The sequence below is a fragment of the Brachyistius frenatus genome, unplaced genomic scaffold, assembly GCF_029030835.1.
Source record: "Brachyistius frenatus isolate BFR_SWC_R1_liver_20210118 unplaced genomic scaffold, ASM2903083v1 Contig_75, whole genome shotgun sequence".
Classification (NCBI taxonomy): domain Eukaryota; kingdom Metazoa; phylum Chordata; class Actinopteri; family Embiotocidae; genus Brachyistius; species Brachyistius frenatus.
The window spans coordinates 234,462-250,501 of NW_027210674.1; the positions used below are offsets into that span (position 1 = coordinate 234,462).

The 16,040-nt window shown below is 43.0% G+C and overlaps 1 protein-coding gene across 3 annotated transcripts in view; it reads right to left on the reverse strand.

Annotated features, from left to right (window-relative positions):
* Nucleotides 1–841: 841 nt before the first annotated feature.
* klhdc8b (kelch domain containing 8B) overlaps nt 842–16,040 on the reverse strand; it is a 171,459-nt gene continuing 156,260 nt past the window's right edge. For 2 of the 3 annotated variants that reach the window (XM_069708371.1, XM_069708370.1), the window contains 2 exons: nt 13,256–13,357; nt 842–3,191 (listed from right to left, as the gene is read on the reverse strand). In XM_069708371.1, coding sequence (XP_069564472.1) covers nt 2,995–3,191; nt 13,256–13,357 — 299 coding nt within the window. In that variant the 3' untranslated portion in view covers nt 842–2,994. The remainder of the gene's footprint in view (nt 3,192–13,255; nt 13,358–16,040) is intronic. The other variant, XM_069708372.1, reaches the window with a different exon arrangement.

The window sequence follows — 16,040 nt, forward strand, 5'->3', positions numbered from 1 at the left end:
TGTGTGTGTGTGTGTGTGTGTGTGTGTGTGTGTGTGTGTGTGTGTGTGTGTGTGTGTGTGTGTGTGTGTGATGACTTTGTGGCTTGTACCTTACTTCCCCAATTAGGTGCACACAACGCAGCAGCAGAAATATCTGCCTGTCAACTGGGCTGTCGTCCGAGCTGCTGCAGCTCCTCTCAGCCGAACACGTCTGACTGTGTTAACAAGGTCTGCAGGACAGAAACATGACGAGTGTCAGTGAGAGACGATGCTCATCCTGCACTGGTTCTCTGGAGTTAAAACCTTGAAATAGTTTAAATGATGCAGCGTGTAACTCGTGTGCAGGAATGCAGCTCTACTTTTTGTAAAGCTGACTGTTCTCTGTTTAATGTTTCCACTTCCTTCCCGACTGTAAGTCACTTTCTTTCCTCATTTTCTTGCACACTTTAATCACAGAAGAACCCAATGAAGCTACTTTAGCTGTGATGGAAACAAAATATCAGACATCAATTTTATATTTTGGAAGTTTTACACTGTATTGTCCCAATAAAAGTCTCTAACTCAGACTGCAGCCCATAATTCTTTGCTGTAGGACCTCCTGGGAACGCAGGGCTAAGCCCTGATCCACTCCTGTTACACAACATGAACTCTGAATGAAGAAACTGCTGACGGGCTCTTCGTGTGCGTATTTAAAAAAACAACAACAAAAAAACGGTGTGTGTGTGTGTGTGTGTGTGGGGGGGGGTGACGGGGGTGCACACTTCACAGACCTCCTTCTCTCCTCCTCCTCTCCCCTCCCCTCCCCTCCCCTCTCCTCTCCTCTCCTCTCCTCTCCTCTCCTCTCCTCTCCTCTCCTCTCCTCTCCTCTCCTCTCCTCTCCTCTCCTCTCCTCTCCTCTCCTCCCCCTCCTCTCCAGTCCACAGTTGTCCAAACATTGTCCACAGCAGCTCCCTCCCCTTTATTCTTTAAAGACAGGTTTGTTTGTGACATCAAGGTGAATAAGTCTACCTGTAGCCATAAACATGGCATCATAATCTTATCATAGGAGGGCAGATCAATAAGTTCAGAGACTTCTGCTCCTTCAAGAAGCAGCAGGAACATTAAACCCTGATGAGTAACTGGTACAAACTTCATCTCTTGATCATCTGAGTTAAAGACGTGTTTGAACCGTGTTCTGGTGCGTCTGTGATTTCTCCGTGAACACGACCAGTTTTTTTTTTTAAACGGAGACTCTGACGATGCTTCAGGAGGTCCGAGACCACGAAGACACCTGGAGACGTGTTCTTGGAGACGTTCAGGACGTCTCCGTCCAACTCTGGAAGAAGAGCGTCAGGAGAACCAGCTGGTTTTCTTTGAGGGTCGGAGTGAAACCGCGGAGCTCTGCTGGACCTTCTGAGGACACACGGTCACTTCTAATGACCCGAACTGTGTCGCCATGGTAACAGGGTTCTCCATCATGACAACACCCCGCTCACAGCGCAACGAAAACACACCGGTTTGGACCCACAACACCACCACGGTAGCTCCTCCCACTCCTCCTCACCTGATTGTCTCCCTGAGACTTCTCTGCTCCCCAGAAGTTGATCACAAACTTTGATGTTCGCTCTCTGATCAAGTTTCAGGTGTAAAACATCGCAGACGCACCTGAACGCTGCTCACAAACACACGAGGACCTCAGGAACTGAAGATGATTAAGAGATGAAATCAGGGTTTTATCCTCCTGCTGCTCCGTCAACACAAACGAGCAGTCGTCTCACAACGTATTGATCTCCAGCGGTACTACAGCATTTCGTTCTATAATTTCCCCTCATTGATTAAACCTGAAGGGTAACAAAGTGGCTGTAAACTGTTGCCCTGGTAACGTCACTTGGAGACGCTCTTCCCCCTCAGCTGGCTGAGTTGCGGTGTTACTCCAGGAGGAAGCGGTGCACCGTGTCAGGCAGCTGATGTTGAGATATTCATCAGTCTGGATGCTTCAGTGCAGCCGGTGGAGGAGCTGCAGCCGGTGGAGGAGCTCCGTCCGGGCGCTACCGGGCGAAGGACCGCGTGAGCTCCGTGATGGATGGACGACGCACAGCTGAACACGTGGTAAAGCGCGGTGCTGACAAGTTTGACCACAGTCGACTTTTTCTGCAACTAGAAATAAATAAAGGAAACACAGTGACTGTGGTCAACATCAGCCGAGGCCGATGGACTGAGCAGCAGCCGTGAACGCGTGTTTAAGGGCCGCTGTCATTAACACTGTGTTAACGGTCAGCAGCACTAACGTCCACACACACACACACACACACACACACACACACACACACACACACACACACACACACACACACACACACACACACACACACACACACACACACACACACACACACACACACACACACACACACTGCTGGAAACAGTAAAGAAAGGAAAGAGATGAACTGAAACAGACATTCACATTCCCGGGACATCACCGTCCAAACTCAACAACGTGTTATTTTAAGTTCGTAGAAAAGAGTCGAGCGTGCCGTCGCAGCAGCAGGGAGAGATTCAGATATGGCCCTATGTTCCTTTAATATCCAGAAAAGTACCCTGCTTTTATTCTGAAAAATGCTCAACAGTTCAAAGGCGTGTTGTTTCTTCAGACTCGGTGTCTGTGTCGGGTTTTTTTTGCTGTTTTTTCTTCCTCTGATTTCCCCAGAGTAAAAAAAGCTGTCAGTTTTCTGTCTTTATCCTTAATCTCGTATTCGTCCGGCTGCGTCTCTGCAGCTCTGTCTCAAAATGCTTGTTGATGTCAAAAGGAGTTTCTTAAATCCCAGTGAACAAGAGGAATCCATCAGTCGGACATGAAGGTCGGAAAGTTTCTACGCGTGATCCGATTCATGTGTTTGTGTCCGTGTTGACGCACAAACATGAATAAAATATCAACGCCGGTTTACATTTATTCCTGCGTGTGTGTGTGTGTGTGTGTGTGTGTGTGTGTGTGTGTGTGTGTGTGTGTGTGTGTGTGTGTGTGTGTGTGTGCTTGTGTCACACTGTTTCCTGTAAGCAGAGGGCCTCCACGGCGTTACTGGGTCCCTGGGCGACTCCGCCGATGACGAACAGCATGCCGGCGGTCTGCGACAGCGCGGAGGAGCAGCGCGCGGTGGGCATCGGCGCCACGTACTCCCAGCGCCGCTTCACCGGGTTGTAGCTCTCCACCGTGCCCAGCGGTGACGGCTCGTTCCCTGGGAAATGGGAAGTGACATTTTAGGGTGACAGGGTGATGTTCCAAATATAGACTATCCAACAAATAGAAGAGATCTGATTGGTCAACATCTGGAACAAATCATCGTGACATCACACCCTGCTCATCACTACAAATATCACTCCACCTCCTCAATGGAAATATAGAATTAGAATAGAGTTTCGTACAATATAATGTAGTTTCTACTTGTTATAGTTCTATTAAATGACCCATTTGGTGAAGTCGGGTCTCTTTTGGTCGCTCCGAGCACCCGTACCGTAACACCACGGATAGTCACCACCACAAGCTTCAAGGTTAATGTATTTGTCATTCTGACCATTTCCACATTAACACACATCCAGTGGAGCGAGATCACGTTTCTCAGGACCAGGGTGCAAAGATAATTGTCTGAAAAGTCCTGAACACACAATTCAAATGTGCAGCTAAAAACATACATGAAACATACCTACAACACAGAATTAGAAGACGACAACAGAACAGCAGCTGAATTTGGACCTCCTCAGATATTAATACTCCAGAACCACTTCTGTGTACAAGACTGAATCTCTGAGTTTTTTCTTTCTGCTGCATCAGAGCTGCAGATCTAAAGATCAGCACCAGAATCTGACTTTTACAAAATCCTGAAATTATCTTTCAGGTCAGAACCAAATGTTGTTCAGTGTTTTCCTCTGTATTAAAAATAAAAGCACCTTGTACGTTACAGAGACAGAAAAAAGAAGCTGTAACGGGGCTTTTAAGGACAAGAGATAAGTGAGGCTCAGTGAATACGAACCTCTTTTATATATTGTGTGTCAGCCCCAAAACAGAGTTAATATTGGAAAGGCATTCACAACATCAAGTATTCAGTCTGAATGGTCTGGAAACAGATGAGGAATATAAAGGTCTTTTGATGGCAAGTAAAAAAAAAATCAATTACTTGGAAGTGGTTCAGTCCACATTAGAAGTTTGGAAGAGTTTCATCATAGAAATATTTAGAATAGAAAAGTTGACTTTTTCTTTGAGGATCCAAAAAAGGAAAAATTCAATCAAATTCGGAACAAACGGATCGAATCTACTTCTGATCTACAAATCTATTTTTCTCTTTCTGGACTTTTTCTATTTGAACATTTATTAAAATAAAACCATGTGAGAAGTTTAGACAGATTGGTGGAGCTGTTAACTCACATGAGTTAACTCACGTGAGTTAACTCATGTGACGTGAGCCGACTACCTGGTTTAAAAAAGCAGAAATGTCTGTTTAACGAAACATTCTAACAAGAAAGAAATAAAAAGGTATTTTTCCTGAAACCCCGTCTGGATGTTTAGTAAAAGCTGCCGATGAACTCTGGTTGAATTACTCCTCCTCATAATGTGGAAATGCTAAGCAGTGAAACAGACATTCATTTATATGGAAATGCAGAATATTAATTTCCTGTACGACACTGGATTTAGGAGACGGCTGACACCGAGAGGTCTGCAACAAAACTACAAGAACCCCAAAACACCAAGTCTGAAGGTTCATATTCAAGAACGTGAATCTTAATCTGAAGGATTCTCCTTCGTAACGTCCTCCGTGACCTCAGTCTCCGGTTCTCCTTTCCCTCCTTTCACCTCAGGCGCAATGCTCACTGTCATTATACATCAGGCGGCACTAAGTTGGGGCCGTTTCCATGGAGACCCGGATCACAGCAAGCCTCCAAATAATATGGACTGGTGTGTGTGTGTTTGTTTGTGTGTGTGTGTGTGTGTGTGTGTGTGTGTGTGTGTGTGTGTGTGTGTGTGTGTGTGTGTGTGTGTGTGTGTGTGTGTGTGTGTGTGTGTGTGTGTGTGTGTGTGTGTGTATGTGTGTATATGTGTGTATATATGTGTATATGTGTGTATATATGTGTGTGTGCATCTGTCCGTGTAAAGAAGACTATTATCATCATTATGTTGGAAGAACAAAGTGATGGTGCCGAGCCGGCTCCTTCAAAGCAATCTGGGTCTCCTCAGGCACCGGCTGCTTTATTATGTTTTATGTTTTATGACACACACACACACACACACACACACACACACACACACACACACACACACACACACACACACACACACACACACACACACACACACACACACACACACACACACACACACACACACACACACACACACACACAGAGGATAGGAACATACTTGTTGCTGCTCAAAGGCTTCCTATCGCTGCTTTGATTCTCGACCCACAGACATCATGTAAATGAAGCAGTTCCTCATCCTCACCTCCATCCTCATCCTCACCTTCATCCTCATCCTCACCTCCATCCTCATCCTCACCTTCATCCTCATCCTCACCTCCATCCTCATCCTCACCTCCATCCTCACCTTCATCCTCACCTCCATCCTCACCTTCATCCTCACCTCCATCCTCATCTCCATCCTCATCTCCATCCTCATCTTCACCTTCATCCTCATTCTCACCTCCATCCTCATCCTCACCCTCACCTCCATTCTCATCCTCACCTCCAGAGTCATCCTCACCTCCATCATCTTAATCCTCACCTCCATCCTCATCTTCATGCTCATCTTCATCCTCACCTTCATCCTCACCTTCATCCTCATCTTCATCCTCACCTCCATCCTCATGTTCATCCTCACCTCCATCCTCATCTTCATCCTCATCTTGATCCTCACCTCCATCCTCACCTCCATCCTCATCTTGATCCTCACCTCCATCCTCATCTTCATCCTCACCTCATCCTCACCTCATCCTCATCTTCATTCTCACCTCCATCCTCATCTTCATCCTCACCTCATCCTCACCTCATCCTCATCTTCATTCTCACCTCATCCTCATCTCCATCCTCATCTTCATCCTCACCTCATCCTCATCTTCATTCTCACCTCATCCTCATCTCCATCCTCATCTTCATCCTCACCTCATCCTCACCTTCATCCTCATCTTCATCCTCACCTCCATCCTCATGTTCATCCTCACCTCCATCCTCATCTTCATCCTCATCTTGATCCTCACCTCCATCCTCACCTCCATCCTCATCTTCATCCTCACCTCCATCCTCACCTCCATCCTCATCTTCATCCTCACCTCATCCTCACCTCATCCTCATCTTCATTCTCACCTCATCCTCATCTCCATCCTCATCTTCATCCTCACCTCATCCTCATCTCCATCCTCATCTTCATCCTCACCTCATCCTCATCTTCATTCTCACCTCATCCTCATCTCCATCCTCATCTTCATCCTCACCTCATCCTCCTCATCTCATCTTCATTCTCACCTCATCCTCATCTCCATCCTCATCTTCATCCTCACCTCATCCTCATCTTCATTCTCACCTCATCCTCATCTCCATCCTCATCTTCATCCTCACCTCATCCTCACCTCATCCTCATCTTCATTCTCACCTCCATCCTCATCTTCATCCTCACCTCATCCTCACCTCATCCTCATCTTCATTCTCACCTCATCCTCATCTCCATCCTCATCTTCATCCTCACCTCATCCTCATCTTCATTCTCACCTCATCCTCATCTCCATCCTCATCTTCATCCTCACCTCATCCTCATCTCCATCCTCATCTTCATCCTCACCTCATCCTCACCTCATCCTCATCTTCATTCTCACCTCCATCCTCATCTTCATCCTCACCTCATCCTCACCTCATCCTCATCTTCATTCTCACCTCATCCTCATCTCCATCCTCATCTTCATCCTCACCTCATCCTCATCTCCATCCTCACCTCATCCTCACCTCATCCTCATCTTCATCCTCACCTCATCCTCACCTCATCCTCACCTCATCCTCACCTCATCCTCACCTCATCCTCATCTTCATCCTCACCTCCATTCTTCTCCACTCTTATCTCCTTCACCTTCTTCTTCTTGAAGCTCATTTTTTTCTTTCCTGCCTCGTTCTTCTCTTTCGTCTAATCTATTTCCAATTCTTATCTAACTCTTCCAAACACTTAAACTGTGCTCATTACTCCTCCTCCTCCTCCTCTTCATTCACCTCCACCTCCCTTCTGTCTCCTCCACTAACTCTCCTCTTCACCACTTCTTTCACTGCGACACCTCTCGTCAAACTTCCTTTCTTCTGTATCTGTCACCTCCACCTCTCAACCTGTTTCATTGTTCATCATCTCTCCCATTCTCCTGTTCTTCAGAACCTATTCTACTTTCCTTCCTGTTACACACACACACACACACACACACACACACACACACACACACACACACACACACACACACACACACACACACACACACACACACACACACACACACACACACACACACTGCGTACAGTGGTACAGTTAGAAGTAAACTGTAGTTTGATTCGATCACAGTCACATTAAACTGAAAGATTCTCGACTCGGAATGTTTTTTTCCTCATTTGATCCTTTTTTGAGATGATACGTTGCATTACATGGAGCAGTGGAGCTTCAGTCTGTTAGAGACCTGCTGGTATCAGTGAAAAGATAGAGCTGGGAATATAGAAGTGGTTCCAACCCAGAGATCTGATTGGTCAACTGAACATTTGTAACAAATCATCATGACATCACATCCTGTTCATCACTAGAAATATCCCTCCACCTCCTCAATGGGAACATAGAATTAGAATAGAGTTTCATATAATAAGTAATATAATGTAGTTTCTACTTGTTATACTTCTATTAAATGACCCATTTGGTGAAGTCGGGTCTCTTTTGGTCCTTTTTGGTCGCTCCGAGCACCCGTACCGTAACACCACGGATAGTCACGCACTTACAGTCCTAGAGGAGGCTAGCTGGACCGGTTTGGTTTGAACACATGACACGGAGCTAAAATGTTAAAAACACATGAGAACATGGATATCTTTGTTCATCAGATATCTTTGTTCATCAGATATCTTTGTTCTTCAGATATCTTTGTTCACCCGATATCTTTGTTCACCAGATATCTTTGTTCATCAGATATCTTTGTTCTTCAGATATCTTTGTTCACCAGATATCTTTGTTCACCAGATATCTTTGTTCATCAGATATCTTTGTTCACCAGATATCTTTGTTCATCAGACATCTTTGTTCATCAGATATCTTTGTTCATCAGATATCTTTGTTCATCAGATATCTTTGTTCCTCAGATATCTTTATTCATCAGATATCTTTGTCCTTCAGATATCTTTGTTCATCAGATATCTTTGTTCCTCAGATATCTTTGTTCATCAGATATCTTTGTTCCAACCAGACTGAACTAGCTGATCAGTTTAATGTTTCTATGTTCTGTATTTATTCAGTTGGAGACTAGAAATCCTCTCTGTCGCTAGGTGGTTGCTACTTTCTACAAGTACTACAAGCAGTACAAGGACTACTTCCTGGAGTACTAAACACTGCATACTTTACACAAGAGTCTATTGACGCCACTAATTGTTTTCCAGTTGTTAGTCGTACCTCGTGTTGTCATGGAAAAGGAAATCATACCAACAAAAAGTTGTATATTTTAGAGTGAATTGCTCCACAATATGAACACATTTAGATTACATGTTTTATTTAGTTTAACTTGTATAATCGTTTTTGCTTAAATATACACCTCACAAATAAACAGTATTTCCAACATACATGGATTTTTTTTTTCATTCTTGCTGTATCAAAACTATACATTTAATAATATATAGTAAATACAGAAGTCATTATATTGGATAACAATAATTCTGTATGATCAGTGTCATGTTTGTGGTTCTGTACCAGAAACACAAAGACATTTTGTAATAATTCTCTGAACTCTGTGATGTTGGACGGAGAGACGATGGAAACTTCACTCTGAGTGAATCTCATCGGAGCGGCTGTGAACTGTAAGTGAACGGCAGTTCAACACGGATCTGATCACAAAACATTTCACTCTATTCTCCCTTTGGTTTCTGTTTCTAGACAATTCAAAAAAAATGAGAAAAGAGAAGACCAAAAGTTACGATAGTTCTCCGAGAGGTGAACATGAATGTTAATCAAAATCAAATATGAACCTCATTAAGGCTAAAAAGGAAGTGAGGTGATCATCACAGTTGGAGCGCTTCAGTTACTGGATACCAAACAAGTTTGCATGATAATTTGTGGCAATTGAAGTGAGGAAAATGTTCACAGCTTTCTTGATCCGGGAGAAATTCATCTCCATGTTTGAAGTGTTTGAAGATCCAAAGCGTACGTCGTTCAAAAGAGCCCCCAAAAAAACAAATGGAGCAATCACGTCTGTCATAGTTATATTTAAGGTGTAAATAATTGATTCACAGCATCAACTGAAGCCTTCAGTTAACCAACTGCAATAAGTGGTAATACAAACTCAACACTTCCTGTAGTATTTCAAATTAAAAGGCTTCATTTCTTAAAAAGGCTTTTATTGTGAAACATTTGCAGGAACACACTGTGACGTGTTCTGTTCTTTATTTTGCAGATGTTCACGGAGCTGCAAGTCTCTGCTCTGTGATCGTGGACCCACCAACAGTTCTTGTCTATGATCTCTATGCTGTCCTTTTCTCTCTCTGCTCTCCTCTCACCCCAGTTGGTCGAAGCAAATGCTCCGCCCACCTCTGAACAGGAAGAAACCTCCGACTGAATGAGGCTCAGAGGGAGTTTTTCTTCCCTCTGTTGGAAGTTTTTTTTCCCTTAAAGAGGAGTTTTTTCCTCCTAGCTGATGTGGGAATTGTTGAATTGTTGAATTGTTGAGTTTCTCTGTATAATATTGTAAAGTCTTGCTGTAAAGACTTTAATGTGTTAAGTGCCATGAAATAGTCTGTGTTGTGTTAATTATATCAATTAATGCCAAATAATCTCTGAGCCCATTTTGATTGATGTGTACTGAACCCTTTAAAGTGAACATCGAGAAACACGATATGAACAGTGAGTATTTTTGTGCAAATTTGGTTACAGTCAATTTTTTTCTTTTTCCCCCCCATTATTATCAACACTTGAATCTCAGTTTTAAGAGCCACATTTTCATGTTTCTTATCAGATTCTGCTCTGTGGTTCGTATGAATGTTGCTATATAAATAAAACTGAATTGAAATGAATTGACCGAAGTCTGACGATCACACTTTAGATGAGCGATCCACAACAAACGTTAAAAATATCAGGATTATATTGTTGAATTTATTAGCGATAGAAATATATATAATTTGTATTATTAATTGCCACCATAGAATCAGTAGTTATATCTGGGGTATATGCGCACTCTGGCACTTCAGCAAATAGCGCAACACCGCTGCTACCGTAAAAAAAAAGAAAAAGTAATGATTATTAAAAAAAATGTTGCCGAACATTTAAAAATTGTCCAACTGTATGTGGCGTCAAAGCATCTTCTGCTCCGAGCAGCAGGTAGCAGTGACTGACGGTAGGACGGAGCCCATTGGTGGGGGCAGGAGGTGGAGGCGGGGCTTCTGGAGTGAAGGATGAACTTCCAGCTTCCAGCTGAGCGGTGTGCCAGTGAGCATGCGGTCAGAGTGAGCAGAGCACACTGAGGATTTAACGGCTCTACACCTCGTCACCATCCACCCTACAGCCATCGCTACGGAGACGGTCCGGCCGAGTCATCCGACTCCCGGAGTGATTTGGCCCTTTTCAAAGTCTCCTATTTCTTCCTCATCCCACTCATCAACTACATGAACCAACTGATCACTTCACATCTAATATATCCCAGACCTGGACGTCTCTTATTGTTACGAGATGATGACATGATAGTCACCTCAGAGTCAGGCCTAATATATTTATTCATTTAGTGTACTATAAACTAGCGTGTAGACTTCAATCGTACAAAAGCAGACAGCAGTTTCCTCAGGAGGGAAATGACCTTCTCCGACCTTCTGCTTTCACACAGCGATGAGACAATAACAACAGTGGAGGTCAAACGAGAGCCACAACAGACCTGCAGCGGAGCTCCATGAACGTCTGATCTGTGCTGGAAATAGTGTCGTTTTAAAGCACTTATGTATTTCAGTAGGTAAATCACAGCGCTCATCACTGACCTCCAGTTCTTTATACCAAGTGATACGTTGTCAGCGGTCACAGTGCTGCTCATCAACGCCATCGTAATTCTCCACAGCAGGTGAGAGAGCCCACACACCTGCAGACCTGGAGCTTCTCCACGCCATCAGAGCCGTCGGTTCAGAGCCACTTAGTCACTGATCAGCTGGCTGGTTGTAGCTCTACAGTCAGAGGGCGACCTGTGGACGGTCACAGACCAGCTGCAGCACCGCCAAGTCATAATGAGGCCAATGCAGAAGTGTCGTCAGCTGCAATACCACCATGTGCCACTAGAGGTCGGCTCTAAAAAGCCTCCGGCTCCATAGACTCCCATTCAACTTCTCTCGTGGTGTAGAGGATAACTGTATTATAAATAGTCATTAAGGATGGATTCCCCACGTTAACGGGCAGAGGGTGGGAAATGTTCCTTAAAGCAGCTCTGACTCACAAGCTTAAAATATCACCGTGGATGAGACGCTGTCATTCCCATGTCAACAAAAACACTAATGGACACATACGTCCACATCATTCAGTCATTTTATTTTCTCTGTCTGTCACCTGCTGAACTGTCTCTAAGGACAAAACTGAGGACAGAAGTTTTCGTCAATGAAAACTATTAAAATCTGCTGAATTTTTAAACATCTTTAAAACACCGGTGATACAAATCAGTGTGTATTATTTATTTTAATACTGTGGTTGAGAATCCTGAAGGGTTGTAACCTTTTAATTCTTGTTCCACAACAGATCTCAAGAGCTGATGGAAATTAAACCTAATTAAAGCTGATAAAAACTGTTTACATTCTCAGAAATGGTTTCCTATTTTGGTACAATATCTCCAAAATAATTTGATGATGGTTTATGCCACATGTATTACCTGTGATTGAGCTGTAATAGTAAAATAATTCCCAATAATTCTGGTCCGTGTGTACGTACAAATTATTGGCTTTTGAAAGTCAATAGTTTTACTTCAATAACATCATTTAGTGTGTGTGTGTGTGTGTGTGTGTGTGTGTGTGTGTGTGTGTGTGTGTGTGTGTGTGTGTGTGTGTGTGTGTGTGTGTGTGTGTGTGTGTGTGTGTGTGTGTGTGTAAATAGACAGTATGTGTACATACCGTGTGTACAGTGTGGGTATGTAATTTTGCTGATGCAGTTTTCAGTTTACAGAAGAGAAAAGTCAATATCTGTTCAACAAGCATGTCATTGAGGAAAAGAAAGCTGACTGATTCATTTGTAGCGTCCTCAATTTACCTTCACGCAACGTTTCCTTTAACAAATGCAGTTCAGTTGAGGAGGAAATGGAAAGTTAATGGAGAATTAATTTGCTTGTGTGGGATCGTACATGTTTGATTTGCTGTTATCTGTCACGTTACGTGTGCGACGCTGTTTTGTTCCTTCTTCTGCACGACTTCCCCCCCGGGAGAGATTCAGAGGTGGAGCCTAATGTCCCTCCAGTTCTGTTAACTTCCTGATTCGATCATTTCCTCTTTACTTTTGTGCTTCTTGAAGTTAATTACTTGTTAAATGCTTTCTTTTTTGTTCATTTTGTGTTTGTTGTATACAATACAATAGTATATGAAGGGTTTATTACCGGATTACAGTTTAAAAAAAAAAGTTGTGATTGCCAAATACTTCTGTATATTAATAACATAATACCAGACAAGACTAAGAACATATGCGAAGACAGCACACCCGACGTTCCTGATCGCATATTATTTATTTTTACTTTTACTACATACTGCTGCAAACCTTAGTATGTACTGTTGCATGTAGTATGTATACAACTTCAACATACTACTTCATCATAAAAATGTACCTTGAACTTTGACCCTCTTGGTCATTCATGTTTTTATCTGTAGCGCGACATTTGAAGTAAAAAGACGTAGAGTACGCTTCCTTTTAATGCCTCTTCTTCTCCTTCCTCCTTTTGTGGGCGGAGCATCAGCGCCACCAGCTAACTACAGGCTACATTACACCACTGGAGGTCATTCAGTAGCGTGACCTGTGTCTCCGTCTGGGGTCAAACCACAGAACTGTTTTTAACTGACAGAAAACGAGGAGAAGAAGAGTTGAGGTTCTGACCTAGACCACCTGCTACGATGATCCGTCCGCCCAGACATCCCGCCACGAAGTCCGCCCTCTTCTCCTTCATCCTGGACATCCGGCTGGGTTTGATCCAAATACCTGCAGGAGGTGGGAGGAGACCACATACTGTCAGTCATCTGTGAGTCGGCCACTCAATCACAACAGAAAAAGGATTTTTCGGATTGATTCAGATTTTCCTTGAAAAAATATTTTAAAGAAAAACCAGCCAAGAGCAGTCTTGTTGAACAATTTAGTCCAAAACCATAACTTCACTGTATATCTGCAGCTGAAACTGCCTCCATTCTTTAAAGCCCGGCAGGAGGGAGGATAAGAGCATTAAAGCCCAGCACCGACGTTGGGGACTCGGTCAGGATCACAGTCTGGGTTCCAGTTGATCCCAAAGGTGTTGGAGGGGTCAGGACGGAGATCAGGGCTTTCTCATGCTGCCACGTTGTTTGTAAGGTGTAAGGTGTGTTTGTGTTCATACGAATCACAGAGTAGAATCTGATAAGAAACATATGAAACTGTGGCTCCTAAAGTTTTATCTTCATGTGAAATATTTTATCAGTGAGATTCAAGTGTTGATAATTATGGGGAAAAAAATACAAATAGACAAAATTTACTGTGACCAAATTTGCACAAAAATACTCACTGGTCATATAGTGTTTCTCAATGTTTAAACAGTTCAGTACACGTCAATCAAAATGGCCTCAGAGATTATTGGCATTAATTGATATAATTAAACTGTAAATGAAATGAAAGTTAAGCAAAGGGACTGGATTTACTGAAGATGGTTTATTTTCTTCCTCACAAAAAGCTTTTGTATGATTGGACAGCAAAATGAATAGCCCAAAGAATAAAAAAATAAAAAAAAAATAAAAAAAGCATTTAAAGGAATAGTTCAAAATTTGGGGAAATTATTTTTTTTTCCTTTTGCTAATTGTTAAATGTGGAGATTGATAGAGCAGGCACCCAGGCTGATTTTGTCCAAATGGAAAAATAATAATAATAATATTTAAAAAATTATCTTACCTTAACCAAACAGCTTAACACAGTGTAGCTTGTTTTCATTGCTGTATGCTAAGATAAGGTAACTGTAGTTTCATTTTTAGCATATATTCCCATATTTTAGCAAATATTTGCATTTCTATAACTGTAGAAATGTTCTTTTAACACAGAGTGAATGAAAAACTGTTTTGTGTGAGTTTTCAGCATCTTTGTTGTCATGTTTGAGGCTGATAGTCCTCGCTTCCCTTCAACGCTGCTATATGAACACAAAAAGATTCACAAAACCCAGAAGAGATCAGTGTTGACACACGAGAGGAGGAGATAGCAGATGTCAGAAGGATGATGTAATGCAATGTAATTATATGCATCACACAGAGATCTGTATTCGATAGCACACCGAGACCTGCCTCGGGAATTATCCCACCCCCTCTTTCTCTGGCTTGAAGCCCACTACCCAACAGCAGATTACATTTCTATATTTGGTACCGTGATACCGAGTGACACATCCCACTTCTTCACGTCTCTGCTATGAGCATCGGAGCAGGAAATGAACTGCAAATTCATGCAAATACAACAAAATACACTGAAGAATAACTATTCAGAAATTGCTCTATAATGTATTGTATCTATATTAATGCATAACTTCAGATGTTAAGCGCACATCAGCATGCATGTTTCCTGGAGTGCTGCAGCCCACCAGTCCAACCAGGTATCATGGCAAAGCGTGAAATAGATCCGCCTGTCTACTACAGAAGAACATGAGAAAGTCACGCTTTGGGCTGGTTAGGCGTGAAAGTTACACGCTTTCCTGTAACAGATGGAAATGAAAACTACTGCATGCTTAGAGCCATGTGGTTTACAGGAAAAGGAAACTTTTTGCAAAAAAAACACTTAAGAAAGACATTGTCACCTCCTGAATTTGAACCTCACCGTCCCGCATGGCAGTCTGTGACTAATGCCCCCCCCCCTCCTTTGCACTTGGTCACATGACATTTACCTGTGTGTAAGTTTCATGCTTACAAAACGTGCAACTTCCACGCCTAGACAGCCCCAAGCGTGGCTATTCCACGCTTTGCCATGATACCGGGTCTCCCGGGGAGGGGAGAGGAAAGGAGAACTATTTTCCAGTTAACAGTGTTGCAGATCTGCTGTAGTTCTTGCTGTATTGATGTCACAGTTGCAGTGCAGCTAAATGCTAATCTGTGACTCAGAGGAAGAAGGCAGAGCCACCAGCCGCTCACTAATAGATACGCTTGGCTGCAACAAATCAGCTATTCACCCATGGAAGAAACACAGAGAGCAGATAACACGTAAATCCAGTGCAGATATTCGGGAGGGGAGGAGAGAGGAGTTGAGCCTCCAAACAAGCTCCTAACTTTTGTTCTCCTCTTCCTCGCTGCTCAGGGACAAACTGATAGAAATAGTCGTGACTGTTGTCTCCGTGCAGCAGATCTCTCTGGATTCACTGCAGCCTCCTCTGATTGGCTGATAAATGTGTTTTTTTTAGTGTACGCTGATTCAGTGTGTATTTGTATCTATGAATAGACACCATAACAATACAATTACATTACCATAAAACTCAATGTCAAGCTCCAGATGATTCACAACAACATGCCTGACACGTCTTTACAACACGTATGAACTGATCCCATCCTTTTTGACTTGAACTCCACTTATTGAGCCCCTGAAGAGGACTTTTGAAGGAGATACAGTTCCCCAAAGATGCACAATGTTTTCCTGAAACAGAAACCCAGAGAGGTAGCATCATGCCACT